The 12,553-nt window shown below is 53.1% G+C and overlaps 1 protein-coding gene across 5 annotated transcripts in view; it reads left to right on the top strand.

Moving 5' to 3' along the window:
- Nucleotides 1-3,632: 3,632 nt before the first annotated feature.
- Nucleotides 3,633-12,553, top strand: part of ERCC1 (excision repair cross-complementation group 1) — a 15,040-nt gene continuing 6,119 nt past the window's right edge. For 2 of the 5 annotated variants that reach the window (XM_012653438.1, XM_012653442.1), the window contains exons 1-6: nucleotides 3,633-3,684; nucleotides 4,102-4,213; nucleotides 5,299-5,514; nucleotides 9,137-9,240; nucleotides 10,113-10,212; nucleotides 11,197-11,273. In XM_012653438.1, the coding sequence (XP_012508892.1) occupies nucleotides 4,109-4,213; nucleotides 5,299-5,514; nucleotides 9,137-9,240; nucleotides 10,113-10,212; nucleotides 11,197-11,273 (602 nt within the window). In that variant the 5' untranslated portion in view covers nucleotides 3,633-3,684; nucleotides 4,102-4,108. Of the gene's footprint in view, nucleotides 3,685-3,779; nucleotides 3,811-3,902; nucleotides 3,923-3,998; nucleotides 4,020-4,101; nucleotides 4,214-5,298; nucleotides 5,515-9,136; nucleotides 9,241-10,112; nucleotides 10,213-11,196; nucleotides 11,274-12,553 lie in introns of those variants that run through there. The other 3 variants (XM_012653439.1, XM_012653440.1, XM_012653441.1) reach the window with 3 other exon arrangements.

The following is a 12,553-nucleotide window of genomic DNA, read 5'->3' as shown; positions in this document are numbered from 1 at the left end:
TCGCGGCTGGATTTCCAACTTGGGGTGTTTGGAAGAAAGACGCGGAATCCGAGCGCGTGAGCAGCGCGAGGAGTCGAACTCGCGACTCTGGGAACCGGGAAGATTCGAATCTGGGATTCAAAGGTTCGGTTTTGAAATTGAGCGGAGAGATCAAACTTGGGAATAATGTAGTGACCGAGGGCAACTTTTGCCCCGCCCTTAACTAATAATACACAGACTCCGTTATAGTTGCCCCTTTTCCACACTTTCGCGGCGAGGAAACGGGTCCGCAGATGGGAAGGGGCTGCCCGCCGCCTTCTCGGGGGTCTTGCCGGGTGTGGACTGTGGCTGAGCGCCCCGGCGCCCCCCGCACCTCCAAATCTTCTTGTGGGGCACCATCTCCCTCTGGCGGAAGAGGCAGGAGTTGCAGGGTTAAGTCTGGCAATTCCATTCCCCAAGGGGAGAACTGAGTCACGCCCTTCTACCCCGGTTGGCCTCTCTCTAGACAGGCGCTCTCTGCCAGTAGATTCAGAGACATATTTCCATGGTCCCTCTCTACATTGCTGGGGCCTCAGTTTCCTCATCTGTCAAATGGGCTAGTGATACCTAAGGGGAGGGTTACTGCGAGGCCTTAGAAATAGCGAATGTGCAATCGATTTTTAGTTGACGGGTGTATTAATTATTTATAGAGCTCCCTTTCTGTGACTGTGTGGCTCCCCTCCCCCATTGCCTGTTTCACATCATTGTGTTTTATCCTCTTCATAGTATATATGGCTATCTGTGTATTTTTTTAAGAGATGGGTTCTCAGTCTGTGGCCCAGGCTGGAGTGCAGTGGTGCAATCATAGCTCCCTGCAGCCTTGAACTCCTGGGCTCAGCCTCTGGAGTAGCTGGGACTACAGACCCGCGCCACTGCGCCAGGCTAAATTTTTTAGAGTAAGGATCTTGCTATGTTGCCCTGGCTGGTCTTGAACTCCTGGCCTCAAGTGATCCTCCTGCCTCAGCCTCCCGAGTCACTGGGATTACCATGAGCCACTGTGCCCAGCTGCTAAACTCTTGTGTATTTTCTTCTTAACGGTCTTTCTTTCCCAAGAGAAGATCAGCTCCCCAGAGCAGGGACCTGGTCTCATTTGCTCACAGCTATGTCCCCAGGGCTTAGCACAGTGCCTGGCACATAGTAGGTGCTTCATATGTGCTAGTTATTCAAGGAATGAGTGAATGAGTCCATCTCAAGACAGGACTCTGAGGTCTTATTGCATCCTCACGACCTCTGCAGATTGCAGGTTGCAGGTTGCAGATGGGGAAACTGAGGCTCACAGTGGTAACGTCACTTTACTTGGGGCTCAGCTTCTGTTCTTTGTTCATTCATATGACACATGGTTCAGTAGCCCCTTCTGGGTGCCAGGCCTTGAGAATGAGTTGTTGGCTCAAAGTCACACTGCTAGTAAGTCACCCCGGGGGAAAATTACACCTAGTGATCAGACTGCCTGGGAAGGAAGAAGAATCAGGTGGACCGAAGACTTCTCATCAGGGAGAAAGAGGAACAATATCTTCTGGTTTTGCAAGAAAAAGAACTAAGAACCCAGGATTCCAGATTCCAATTGTGAGTGAGGGTGAAAAAAACAAAAGACATTTTCAGATGAGCAAGACTGAGAAAGTTACTATTCACAGATGTTCTCACACAGAATCCGTGGAGAAGGTACTCCAGCGGAAGTAAAATGAATTTAGGAGGAAAAGGGCTGTAAAAAGAAATAGAGAATTGTTATGGGTTGAATCATGTCCCTTGCAAAGAGACGTTGAAGTCCTAATCCTGGTATCTTAGAATGTGACCCCATTTGGAAACAGGGCCTTTAACAAAGGTAATCAAGTTAAAGGGAGGTCATTAGGATGGCCCTAACCCAGTATGACTGACGTCCTTATAAAACGAGGAAATTAAAAAAAAAAAAAATTTTTTTTTTTTGAGACAGTTTTGCTTTGTTGTCCAGGCTAGAGTGCCGTGGCGTCAGTCTAGCTCACAGCAACCTCAAACTCCTGGGCTCACGCGATCCTCCAGCCTCAGCTTCCTGAGTAGTTGGGACTACAGGTGTGCACCGCCACACCTGGCTAATTTTTTCTATTTTTAGTTGCCTGGCTGATTTTTTTTTCTATTTTTTAGTAGAGACAGGGGGTCTCGCCCTTGCTCAGGTTGGTCTTGAACTGACCTCAAGTGATTCTCCTGCCTCTGCCTCCCAGAGTGCTAGGATTACAGGCATGAGCCACCGTGCCTGGCCACAATGGGGAAATTTAGACATAGAGACAGACACCCAGAGATGGAAGACTGTTGTGAAGAGACACAGAAGACGGTCATCCACCTGGATGCGAGAAACAAAGAGATCACTGAAGATAACAGAAATGTCAGAAATAGACCTGTGTGTATAAGGGAATTTGGTACATGATAAAGGTAGGATGTCAAAATAGGAGGTCAGTTTGAGACACTCGGCTACATCCATCGTAAACACCTACCTCGGTGCACTTTCAAAAATAAATCTTACATGGATTAAAGACAGATCATAAAATCAAAACTAATAAAGTATTAATAGAAATGACAGAATATATACTGATGACCTTGCATTATAGCAGGGCTCTTAAACAACATACCAAAAGCAAAAGTCAGGACGGAATAGGTGCAAATAAACACTAAGCATTTCTGTGACCAAAATAACTAGAGTTAAAACATGAAGTACAAATTAGGAGGAAGTATTTGCAACATACTGGTATGTAACTGACTAAGAACTAGAATTGGAATCCGTAAAGTACTCCTACAAATTAATAATAATAAAAAAGGCATAGAACCCATTTAAAAAATGGGCAAAGGATATGAATAAGCAATTCACAGAAGGCAAAATATATAAAACCAATAAACTCACAAAAAAATGTTCTATTTCCTTAGTAATCAGAGAGTTGCAAGTTGGAACAGCGTGATACTATCCCTTCAGGAAATGACTAATACTAACTCATCAACCAGGTCTCCGCTCAGATGTCGCTTCCTCCAGGAAGCCCTTGCTGACTCCTGGGCTGGGTCAGGCGCTCCCCCAACCCCAGTCCCACAGCCCTCCGAGGTCTCCCATCCCAGCCCTGCCCGTTCTGGGTCGTCACTGTTGGGAAACGCGAACGCGTCTGTCTCTCTCGCTGGACTATAAGCTCCGAGAGAACAGCGCAGGGCTGTCGTTGGTCACTGCTGTGTCACTAGCGCCGGCAGGCACAGTGCCAGGAACAAAGGAGGCGCTTGGGCAATGGGTGTGGAATAAATGAATGAATAGGGAAACTGAGGCTAGGTCAATTGCAGAGTTGGGATTCAAACCCCAAGTCTCTCCGTACTGAGAGGAGGGAACAAGTTTGACCGTCTGCCATCTCTTCACTGAGCCCTGCCGGGGCCGGGTGCCCGGGCACACAACGGCTCAATAAACGCTTTGGAACTGAGCCGCTTGGGAGCGGGGCCCTCAGTCCCACGACTCTCTCCTCCCGAAACCTCCGCGGTCCTCCAGGACCATAGAGAGGTGCCCGGGACCGCCCAACTCTATGCTCTACCCAACTAGGGAGCGGTGAGGGCGGGCCCGAGAGCCAGAGAGGCCGGAAGTGTGGCGAGCCTGGGGCCGCGCTGGCCGGGCTGGCGGTGGGACGACTCGGTCCCCCTCTGGTCTTTTCTTCGTCGCCTCAGGGCCAGCGGGTGAGTCTTCGCGGTGCTCAGACCGCGAGGCCGGGGCGAGAGGGGCGGGAAGCGGAGGTTGGCGATTGGCGGTCGCAGAAGCCAATCATTGCGGTGTCTGAGCTATGGACGACACGGCACGAGGGGGTGGGGGTGGCGTCCGGGTGCAAGCCCTGGGGGCCGGGACAACCCGAGGCGGGGAGCAGCGGGGGCGGAGCGAACAGTACCTGGGGACCGCGAGGGGCGGGGCGAGCCGAAGGTGGAGGTTCAATGGGGCGGGGCTTTGTAGAAGCTCAGGCGCCGAGTATTTGGGGATTGAGGCCGTGGAACCCTGGGATATTTTTTGGGGGACGGCTGTGAGTGGGGGTACCTGCTGAGGGGCTGGGACTGCAGATGCCGATGTCTCACTGGCTCCTGCCGCCATGTCTTCCCTCTTAGGCTCCTGATGGACCCCGGGAAGGACGAAGAGGGGGTGCCGCGGCCTGCCGGGCCACCCACAAGGAAGAAATTTGTCATACCACTGGACGAGGATAAGGTCCCTCCTGCAGGGGTAGGGCGAGGAGGAGCTGGGGGATGTTGAAAGTAAGGGGACAGGAAGGGACCTGTGGGACCACAGTGCGGATTAGGAGATGCTGGGGCCAGAGTGGCCCTGGGAAAAGCACCCTTTGTCCTCTCCAGGTCTGTTTCCCTGCCTGTAAAATGGGAGGGTGGTTCTAAGAATCACCTCTTCCTTCCAAGGAAGAGGCCACAAACTGGCAACCAGCAGGTGGCCCTGAGATATGTTTTATGTGTCCAGCACCGTGATTTTTCAAGACGTGAATTTGTTGTTCACTTTTAAGAATTGGAAGGTTTTGCAATTAGAAAAACAAAAATCTGTGCTTTTGACATCTTTTGGTAAATCGAAGGTTCTGGCAACACTGACAGCTCCTTCCCACAGAAAAACAATCCACTGGTGCTGAGTATTGGCTGCCACATGCTGTGAAGAAAGAGAAAGTGGGCTAAGGATATAGAGTGCCGTAGGGAGAGGAGCTTCCTTAGATAGGAGGGTCAAGGGAAGGCCTTGCCGACCGGGTGACGTCTTGGCAAAGACGTAAAAGAGGTGAGGAAGTGAGCTGCGGACATCTGCAGGGAGAGGGAACAGACTGCAAAGGCCCTGCGGTCAGAGAGAGCCAGACGAGTTGGAAGGCCAGCGGAGTGGGAGTAGAGACAGCAGGGGAAAGGGGTAGGAGGCATGGTCCCTGGGACAGGGAGGCAGGGCCCGATCTAGAGCCTCATGGGCTGTGGTGACAGCTTTGGCTTTTACCCGGAGGCAGGAGCTACCCAAGGACTCTGAGCAGAGGAGGGACATGATGACTTATTGTAGGGCACAGACTGTTGGGGGGCGAGGGTGTAGACAGGGAGCTGGTGAGGAGGTGACTTTAGTGGCCCAAGGGAGAGGGGATGGTGGGTGAGACCAGGGCGGAGGCAAGAGGTGGGGAGAAAGGGCTGGATTCAGAGTTCCCAGCCCTTATGGCGTTGCCTCTGGAAGGGACATGGGGAGGAAAGAGTATGGGCCAACCTGAGGAAGGGGGACGGACTCACAGGGGCTCCTGTGTTCCCTCCGGGGTCCCCTCCACAGCTTCTTTCTCCCCACAGGCCAAGCCCTTATTCAAGTCCACACGGAGCCTTCCCACCGTGGACACCTCAGCCCAGGCGACCCCTCAAACCTACGCCGAATATGCCATCTCACGACCTCTGGGAGGCGCTGGAGTCACGTGCCCCACGGGGCCAGAACCCCTGGCAGGAGAGACCCCCAACCAGGCCCCGAAACCGGGGACAAAATCCAACAGCATCATTGTGAGCCCCCGGCAGGTGAGGAGGGACACAGAGAAGTGGGGCTTTGGGGTTTCTGGAGGGAAACGCTGTCACAGGGATGACTCTGGTGGGTAGCACAAGGAGTCTGAGTTCTAGCCGCTTTGTCCTCAGCTGTGCCATTCATTCGTTCATTCGTTTCACGACCGTGTGTGGGTCGAGGGTGCCCAGCTCTGTCTTACTAGGGCTGTGACTGTGCTCGTGCGGCCCTGTTTCCCGATCCCAGGTTTGTTCATTTATTCAGAATGTATTTAATGAACTTGTCATTGTCTTTTTGATTTTAGCCATTCTAGTGGGCGTGGAGTGGACAAAGTAATGTTTTAAAAAGTTCAACTTGGTTCCTGCCCCTTGCTTGCTGGAAGCCCTTCCAAGGCTCCTGGTGCCTGAGGTCAGAAGGCCCAGGGCCTTGTGGGACTCCGGTCCCCGGTAGACTCTTCCTGCCTCCCCTATTCTTACCACTCCCCACCCCCTTGTCAGAACCAAATTCCACCTCATTTGGTAACTCTTAGGGCGGCCAGGTCCCTTGTAGACTCTTCCTGCCTCCTTTATTCTTACCACTCCCCATCCCCTTGTCAGAACCAAATTCCACCTCACTTGGTAACTGTTAGGGCGGCCATGCCTGTGCACATGGGTTTAGAGAAAGATTTCTCCAGACAGAGATTAGGATAGAAAGAAAAGGTTTATTTACTTTTCCCTGGAGGAAGAGAAAGGGACCAGCATGAGGTGGAAAGAGGAAGAGAATGTGCTGACCCGACAATCAGCTATCCAGGCTTTTTGTCTTTTTTTTTTTTGGAGACAGAGTCTTGCTCTGTCGCTGGGCTAGAGTACCATGGCATCAGCCTAGCTCACAGCAACCTCCAACTCCTGGGCTCAAGTGATCCTCCCGCCTCAGCCTCTCAAGTAGGTGGGACTATAGCACCACCACACCTGGCTAATTTTTCTATTTTTAGTAGAGACTGGGTTTCACTCTTGCTCAGGCTGGTCTCGAACTCCTGAGGTCAAGTGATCCTCCCGCCTCAGCCTCCCAGAGTGTTAGGATTACAGGCGTGAGCCACTGCACCTGGCCTATTCGGGCTTTTTAAAGGAGGTTGTACAAGTGGCAGGGTATAGCTGAGAAACTGCTGCATCTGCTACTTTCTTTCTTCTTGGCAGCAGGTAGATAACAAAAACCGCAAAGATGTCAAAGTCCGAGACTTGGTTTCCTGCTTTTCTTTGGAGATAGGATTATCACGGGAGATGTGACTCTGTCCTCAAGATATGGTTGAGGCTGTAGCTCGTTCTTCTGCTGTTTACTCAGGAGCTCCATAAAAGCAGATTCTCAAAAAACGGTTTTGAAAGAGAGAGATGTACATCTCTTTTCCGTCCATTCAGCTCTTTTCAGAAGTTGTGCAAAACAGAGCTCCTGCAGGGGGCCTGGGAGTGAGAGAACTCATAGGATGGATCTTTAACCGTCACTGGGGAAATTGTGGGATTCGGGATTTTCCTGTTATTTTTGCAAGGCCGCCCCTTTCAGTAACTATACATTCATCTCAAGGTTATTTTGTTGAATGTCTTTGAAGGGAAAACAAACTTTTTTCCTACTCTCACACAACACTGCACACAACACTCCTGACACCAGACGTGTGGGGGTTTTTCCCCGCACACCGCGCGGTTCTCCAGCGGACACCAGCCGGGTGTCCTCTAATTCAATTCAGTTATGACACTGGCTACTCGGAATTCGCGTCAGGTCCCGTAGATCGCGGGCTCAGTCCCACAAGACCGCGTCCCACTTCAGATGCCATTTGCGAGTCGTAGGTTGTCGCCTATACTTCTGGCTGATGGGCTGTCAGTTGGGTTCCCACGTCCGCCTCCTTGAGTTCGATTACTTGGCTAGAGTGGCTCACAGTGCTCGGAGAAACGCTTGCTTACGTTTACCGGTTTATTACAACGGGTGTGATAAAGGATACAGATGAACAGCCGGCCAAGGAGATGCTAGGGTGACGCACGGGGAAGGGGCATGGAGCTTCCGTGTCCTCTCCAGGGCGCCACCCTCCGGAAGCCTCCAGTGTTCAGCTATCCGGAAGCTCTCTGCACCCTGCCTTTTTGTGTTTTTATGGAGACTCCATGACGTAGGCGTGACTGATTACGTCATTGGCTATTGGTGATTGAGTAACTCAACCTTCAGCCCCTCTGCCCTCCCCAGAGGTGGGGGTGAGGTGGGGCTGATGGGGCCCACCCTCTAATCACGTGGCTGGCTCCCCTGGCAACCAGCCCCCATCCTGAGGCTGTCAGGGAGCCCCAGAGTGGCCTGATGAGAACACAGCACGCTCCTATCACCCAGGAAATTCCAAGGGATTTGGGAGCTCTGTGTCACATGTTATCACTCAGAAAATGACAAAACTTAGGAGCTCTGTCTCAGGAACCCGAGGTCAAAGACCAACTGTTGGAACAAAAGGTTTTCCTAGTGCCCTTGTCTACAAGGATTTCAGAAGCTCTATGTCAGGAACTGGGGGCAGAGACCAATTTTTTTTTTTTTTTTTTGGTTAGGCACAGGGTCTCACTGTGTTGCCCAGGCTGGAGTGCAGTGGTACAATCATAGCTCACTGCAACCTCGAATTCCTGGGCTCAAGTGATCCTCCTGCCTCAGCCTCCCAAGTAGCTGGGACTACAGGAGCATGCCACCATGCCTGGCTAACTTTTTTTTCTTTTTTAAGAGATGGGGTCTTGCTATGTTGCCCAGGCTGGCCTTAAACTCCTGGCCTCAAGCAATCCTCGGCTTCCCAAAGTGCTGGGATTATAGGTGTGAACCACCACGCCTGGCTAACCAAACATATTGTGACAGCATAAGAATGTCTGTGTCCCCTGTGAGCGTAAGGATCTTTGTCTTGGTCACTGCTGTATCCCCAGCACTGAGACACACAATAGGTACTTAATAAATACTTACTGAATGAATTAGAGCTGCTTACCTCCCTCAAAGGATTTCAGTCTTGGGCTGTGGAGCCCATCTGGGTAGAGTGTGGGGAGGTTCAGAGACGAGAGCCTGTTGGGCGGACCACGCTGAGGGCACTGGGTAGCTACAGCGAGGCTTAGAGGGCAGGTTTGTGCTATAGGAAGATCCCTGTGGCTGCCATGTGGAGGGCGGGCAGAAGGAAGCGGGTGGCGCCCGGGCAGGGGCCGTGGCAGTGGGGCAGGAGAGTTGCTGCGGGATATTTAGAAGGTGAAGTCCCACCCGAGGAGGGGGAGAGACGCGTCAGAGGAGCCTGGGTCTCTGGACGGCCTCCGAGACGGAGCCGGGAGGAGGAGCAGGGATGGGGCTGATACTGAGGTCAGTTTGGACACAGTGGGGTGGACGCATCGGGGGGAGGTGTCCCGTGGACCACAGGACACACAGGTTGAGGGTGGGGAGAGGGCTGAGCTGGAGACAGACCTGGGACCCTTTAGGAAAGGCCTGGCGGTGGGGGCGGGGAGGGGCCTGGGTCAGGGCACCAGGGACATCCTGGCTGAGGAGGAGAAGCTGGAGGAGACCGAGGCACGAGGGGGTAGAAGGGAGGTGGGGGGTGTGGGGAACAGGTATTTGTGTAGGGTCCCTGCGGTGGCCAAAGGTCATCCCTGTTGATGGCTTCCGCCCTTCCTCCCTCCCTAGAGGGGCAACCCTGTGCTGAAGTTCGTGCGCAATGTGCCCTGGGAATTTGGCGACGTAATCCCTGACTACGTGCTGGGCCAGAGCACCTGTGCCCTCTTCCTCAGGTGAGCTCCGGGTGCTACCTCACCCTTCAGGAAGGGTGCCCCATGAGGCCCGGGAGGGTCATGTTCCAGTATTCTAGGGCATTCCATGGGAAACCTCGGCACAGCCCTGCTGGCTGTCGGCCTATATGTGACCCTGTGTCGCAGGAAGGCGTCTTGGCCTGAAGGTGCCCAGAGCTACAAGAGCTGGGGGCCCGGACCCCTGGGTCTGAGGGAGGAGGGGCTGGATCACTTGTGTCCCAGACACCCCTGGCTTGAATTGGCAAGAGCCAGGACTTCTCCAGCCTCCACTGCGGTTAAACAAGTTTCCTCTGCTCTCCAGGGACCTCCCTGCAGACACGGCCAGACAGAGGAAGTGAATTTTTTTTTTTATTTTTTTTAGAAGTGAAACTTTTAAGTTCCTGTCCTCTCCTGCAGGCTGTGAGAGCTGGTCCTAGTTCCCTGGTAGAGAAGCCCCCCCAGCCCGCTCCCTGCCAGCGCCCTCTGAGGCCAGAGCAGACGGGCTGGGGAGGGGCCCTGTTTCCGATGACCAGCATCCCCTGGGCCACACCCTCTAGGGCCCCCAGCCCCTGTTCTCCCCCTGAAGCCCAAGTCTGTTCCTTCCTCCATGAAGAAGCCAGGGGCCCGACCTTTCGGGAACCACAGCCAAGCAGCCCTCGCTGCCAGTCCCCACTGCGCGTCTTCTTGGAAGCGTCACTGTGGCAAGTCACTTAACCTGTTTGGGCCTCAGGTCCCGGCAAGGCGGTGCGCCTGTGCCGCTGTGCTGGTGGCTGCTGGCATCCCAGCCCTCCGCATTCCCGTGAAAGTGCGGAAGGGATTCCGGGGTCTCCAGGACACTGAGACCTCCTGACTCCTCATCTCTCTGCCCCCTCCAGCCTCCGCTACCACAACCTCCACCCAGACTACATCCATCAGCGGCTGCAGAGCCTGGGGAAGAACTTCGCCCTGCGGGTCCTGCTCATCCAGGTGGACGTGGTAAGCAGGGTCGCTCCCCTGCTGGCCTTTCTGTCCCCATCTGGGAAATGGGGAGTGTTGGGCCTGGAGCTTGTGCATTGGTCTGTTGAATCCCTTCCAAGAAGAAATGAAGGTTAAAACCTTAGTGAGGAAGCAGTTTTCACATCTGGGATTGGCAGGGGTCACGAAGGCACCCTGTGTTGGCAGGGAGCAGGGAGGGCAAAATTATCTGTCTCCTCCTTCCTCCAACCCCCTCCAACTGGCCCCAGCCCCTGCCATCTGAATGTCTCTTGAGGCTGCTTCAGCCTTTCTGTCCCCCGTAGCCTCTGCCCTACCAGGCCCCCTTCTCTCCTGCCTGGGTCCCTGCCCCAGCCTCCTTCCTGGTCTCATGACCTCCAGTCTCAACCTCCCCATCCTTACGGCAGCCACATGGGTATTCCAAAAGCACAGATCTGATGACAGCCCTCCCCTACTCAAAACCCCTCCATGGCTCCCCAGTACCTTGGGAGAAAGTTCTGTTCCCTTCCATGGCCCATGAGGCCCTGCTTGACCTGCCCTCCACACAGCTGTCCAGGTCTATCTGTAAGTTGCATGCAATCACACTTTCATTTCACATCCTCCCTCCCATACTGAGTGGATTGCGCTTCCTCAAGGGAAGGACTCTCTCCTTTGGGTCTTAGATGTCTCCTCCTCCAGGAAGCCCTCCCTGAACCCCCAGGCAGCCTCAGGCCAGCCTCTGGCTCCCCTATCCCAGTCCTGGCCACTCCAGGTCATCACTGTCTGGGGACAAGTCTGTCCTACTCATTAGACTGAGCCTGGGAGGTAGGGCCGGGGCTGTCTTTGTCACTGCTGGGTCCTGGCACTGCCCAGCACAGGCTGGGTACCCAGTAGGAGCTTAAGGAATGGCAACTGAGTGAAAGGCTCATGGCAGCCTAAGCTATTGTGCTTTCAGACTATACTTCCTCCCTTTCTTCCAGGTCTCTAATTCTGACGTTCTTCTTCCAGAAAGATCCTCAGCAGGCCCTCAAGGAGCTGGCTAAGATGTGCATCCTGGCCGACTGCACCCTGGTCCTCGCCTGGAGGTGAGATGGAAGCTTCCTCCCTGCCTGGTTCAGGCGCTACCCTGAGATTTGTTCCCCTTCCCCATCCCACCCTGCCCAGCCCTTTCCCCTCCTTCCATGAGCTCCTGTGTGAGTCTGTCCAGGCACTGCCTCTCTCTAGGCCTCAGTTTCCTCATCTGTAAAATGGGGTCTTAACATCTTTCTTGTAGGATCGTAGGCATGAAAACAGGTGATATAGGTAAAATTCTCAGGACTGTACTCGTCATTTATGAGTTAGATATAAAATCTGGCTGAATAATTAATTCCATGTCTAGGTTTCTAAAGACCGTTTAGATTGGCTCTCCATTTGGGGAAAAAAAGACATCCCTTCCTCACACCATAAACAGAATGAAATCCTGACAAATTATAGCTTTAAACTTAAAAAAAAAAACTATAGTAAAAGTGTTACAACTGTAATCCTAGCACTTTGGGAGGCTGAGGCAGGAGGATCGCTTGAGGCCAGGAGGTCCGGATCAGCCTGAGCAAGAGCGAGACCCCATCTCTATGACAGGTTAGCCAGGTGTGGTCCAGGTGTGGTGGCGTGCACCTGTAATCCCAGCTACTTGGGAGGCTGAGGCAGGAGGACAATTGCTCGAGCCCAGGAGTTTGAGGTTGCTGTGAGCTGTGATGATGCCTCTGCACTCTAGCCTGGGAGACAGAGCAAGACCCTGTCTCAAACAAAACAAAACAAAACAAAACCAGAAAAGGGACACGTCTTTTAACACAGAAATTCCTTCACTTGGAATTTACCCTCTTTGCTTATCGTCGCCTGTGTGTGCAGAGCCACAATTGCACGGGCCTTCACTGCAGCGTCGGTAAGTGAGAACCTTTGAGAAGCGGCAGAACCAAACAATGTCCTATTTTTATTTATATAGAAAAGAAAGAAGCAGGAGCTTGTTTCTGAACATCTGTGTCCAGGAGTGAACCGCAGGGGACTGTGGGGGCTCCAGACCCTAGACAGTGGTGACCTCTGGGGAGGTATAAGGAGCAGGCAGCGAGGAGCAGGGGCTTTGAGTCTCTGCACTTTCGTTTTTCTTAGCAATATTTAATGGTTAAACTTCCTTTTGTTAAAGAGCAGGTAACATGTTCGTATAGTTCAAAAATCAAAAGCAATATAGAAAGTGTTTATACTGAGAAGTGTCTGCCACCCCTTGGCTTCTACTCCATTTCCTCACTGTCTGGGGACGTGTCTCACCCCATCATCAGACTGTGAGCCCCTGTCTCAGCCACTGCTGGGTCCTGGTACCACCAGCACTGGCCAG

The sequence above is a fragment of the Propithecus coquereli genome, unplaced genomic scaffold (assembly GCF_000956105.1).
Source record: "Propithecus coquereli isolate 6110/MARCELLA unplaced genomic scaffold, Pcoq_1.0 Scaffold42, whole genome shotgun sequence".
Classification (NCBI taxonomy): Eukaryota; Metazoa; Chordata; class Mammalia; order Primates; family Indriidae; genus Propithecus; species Propithecus coquereli.
Note: the sequence above shows the minus strand (reverse complement) of the source record. Positions and strands in the feature narration are given on the sequence as shown.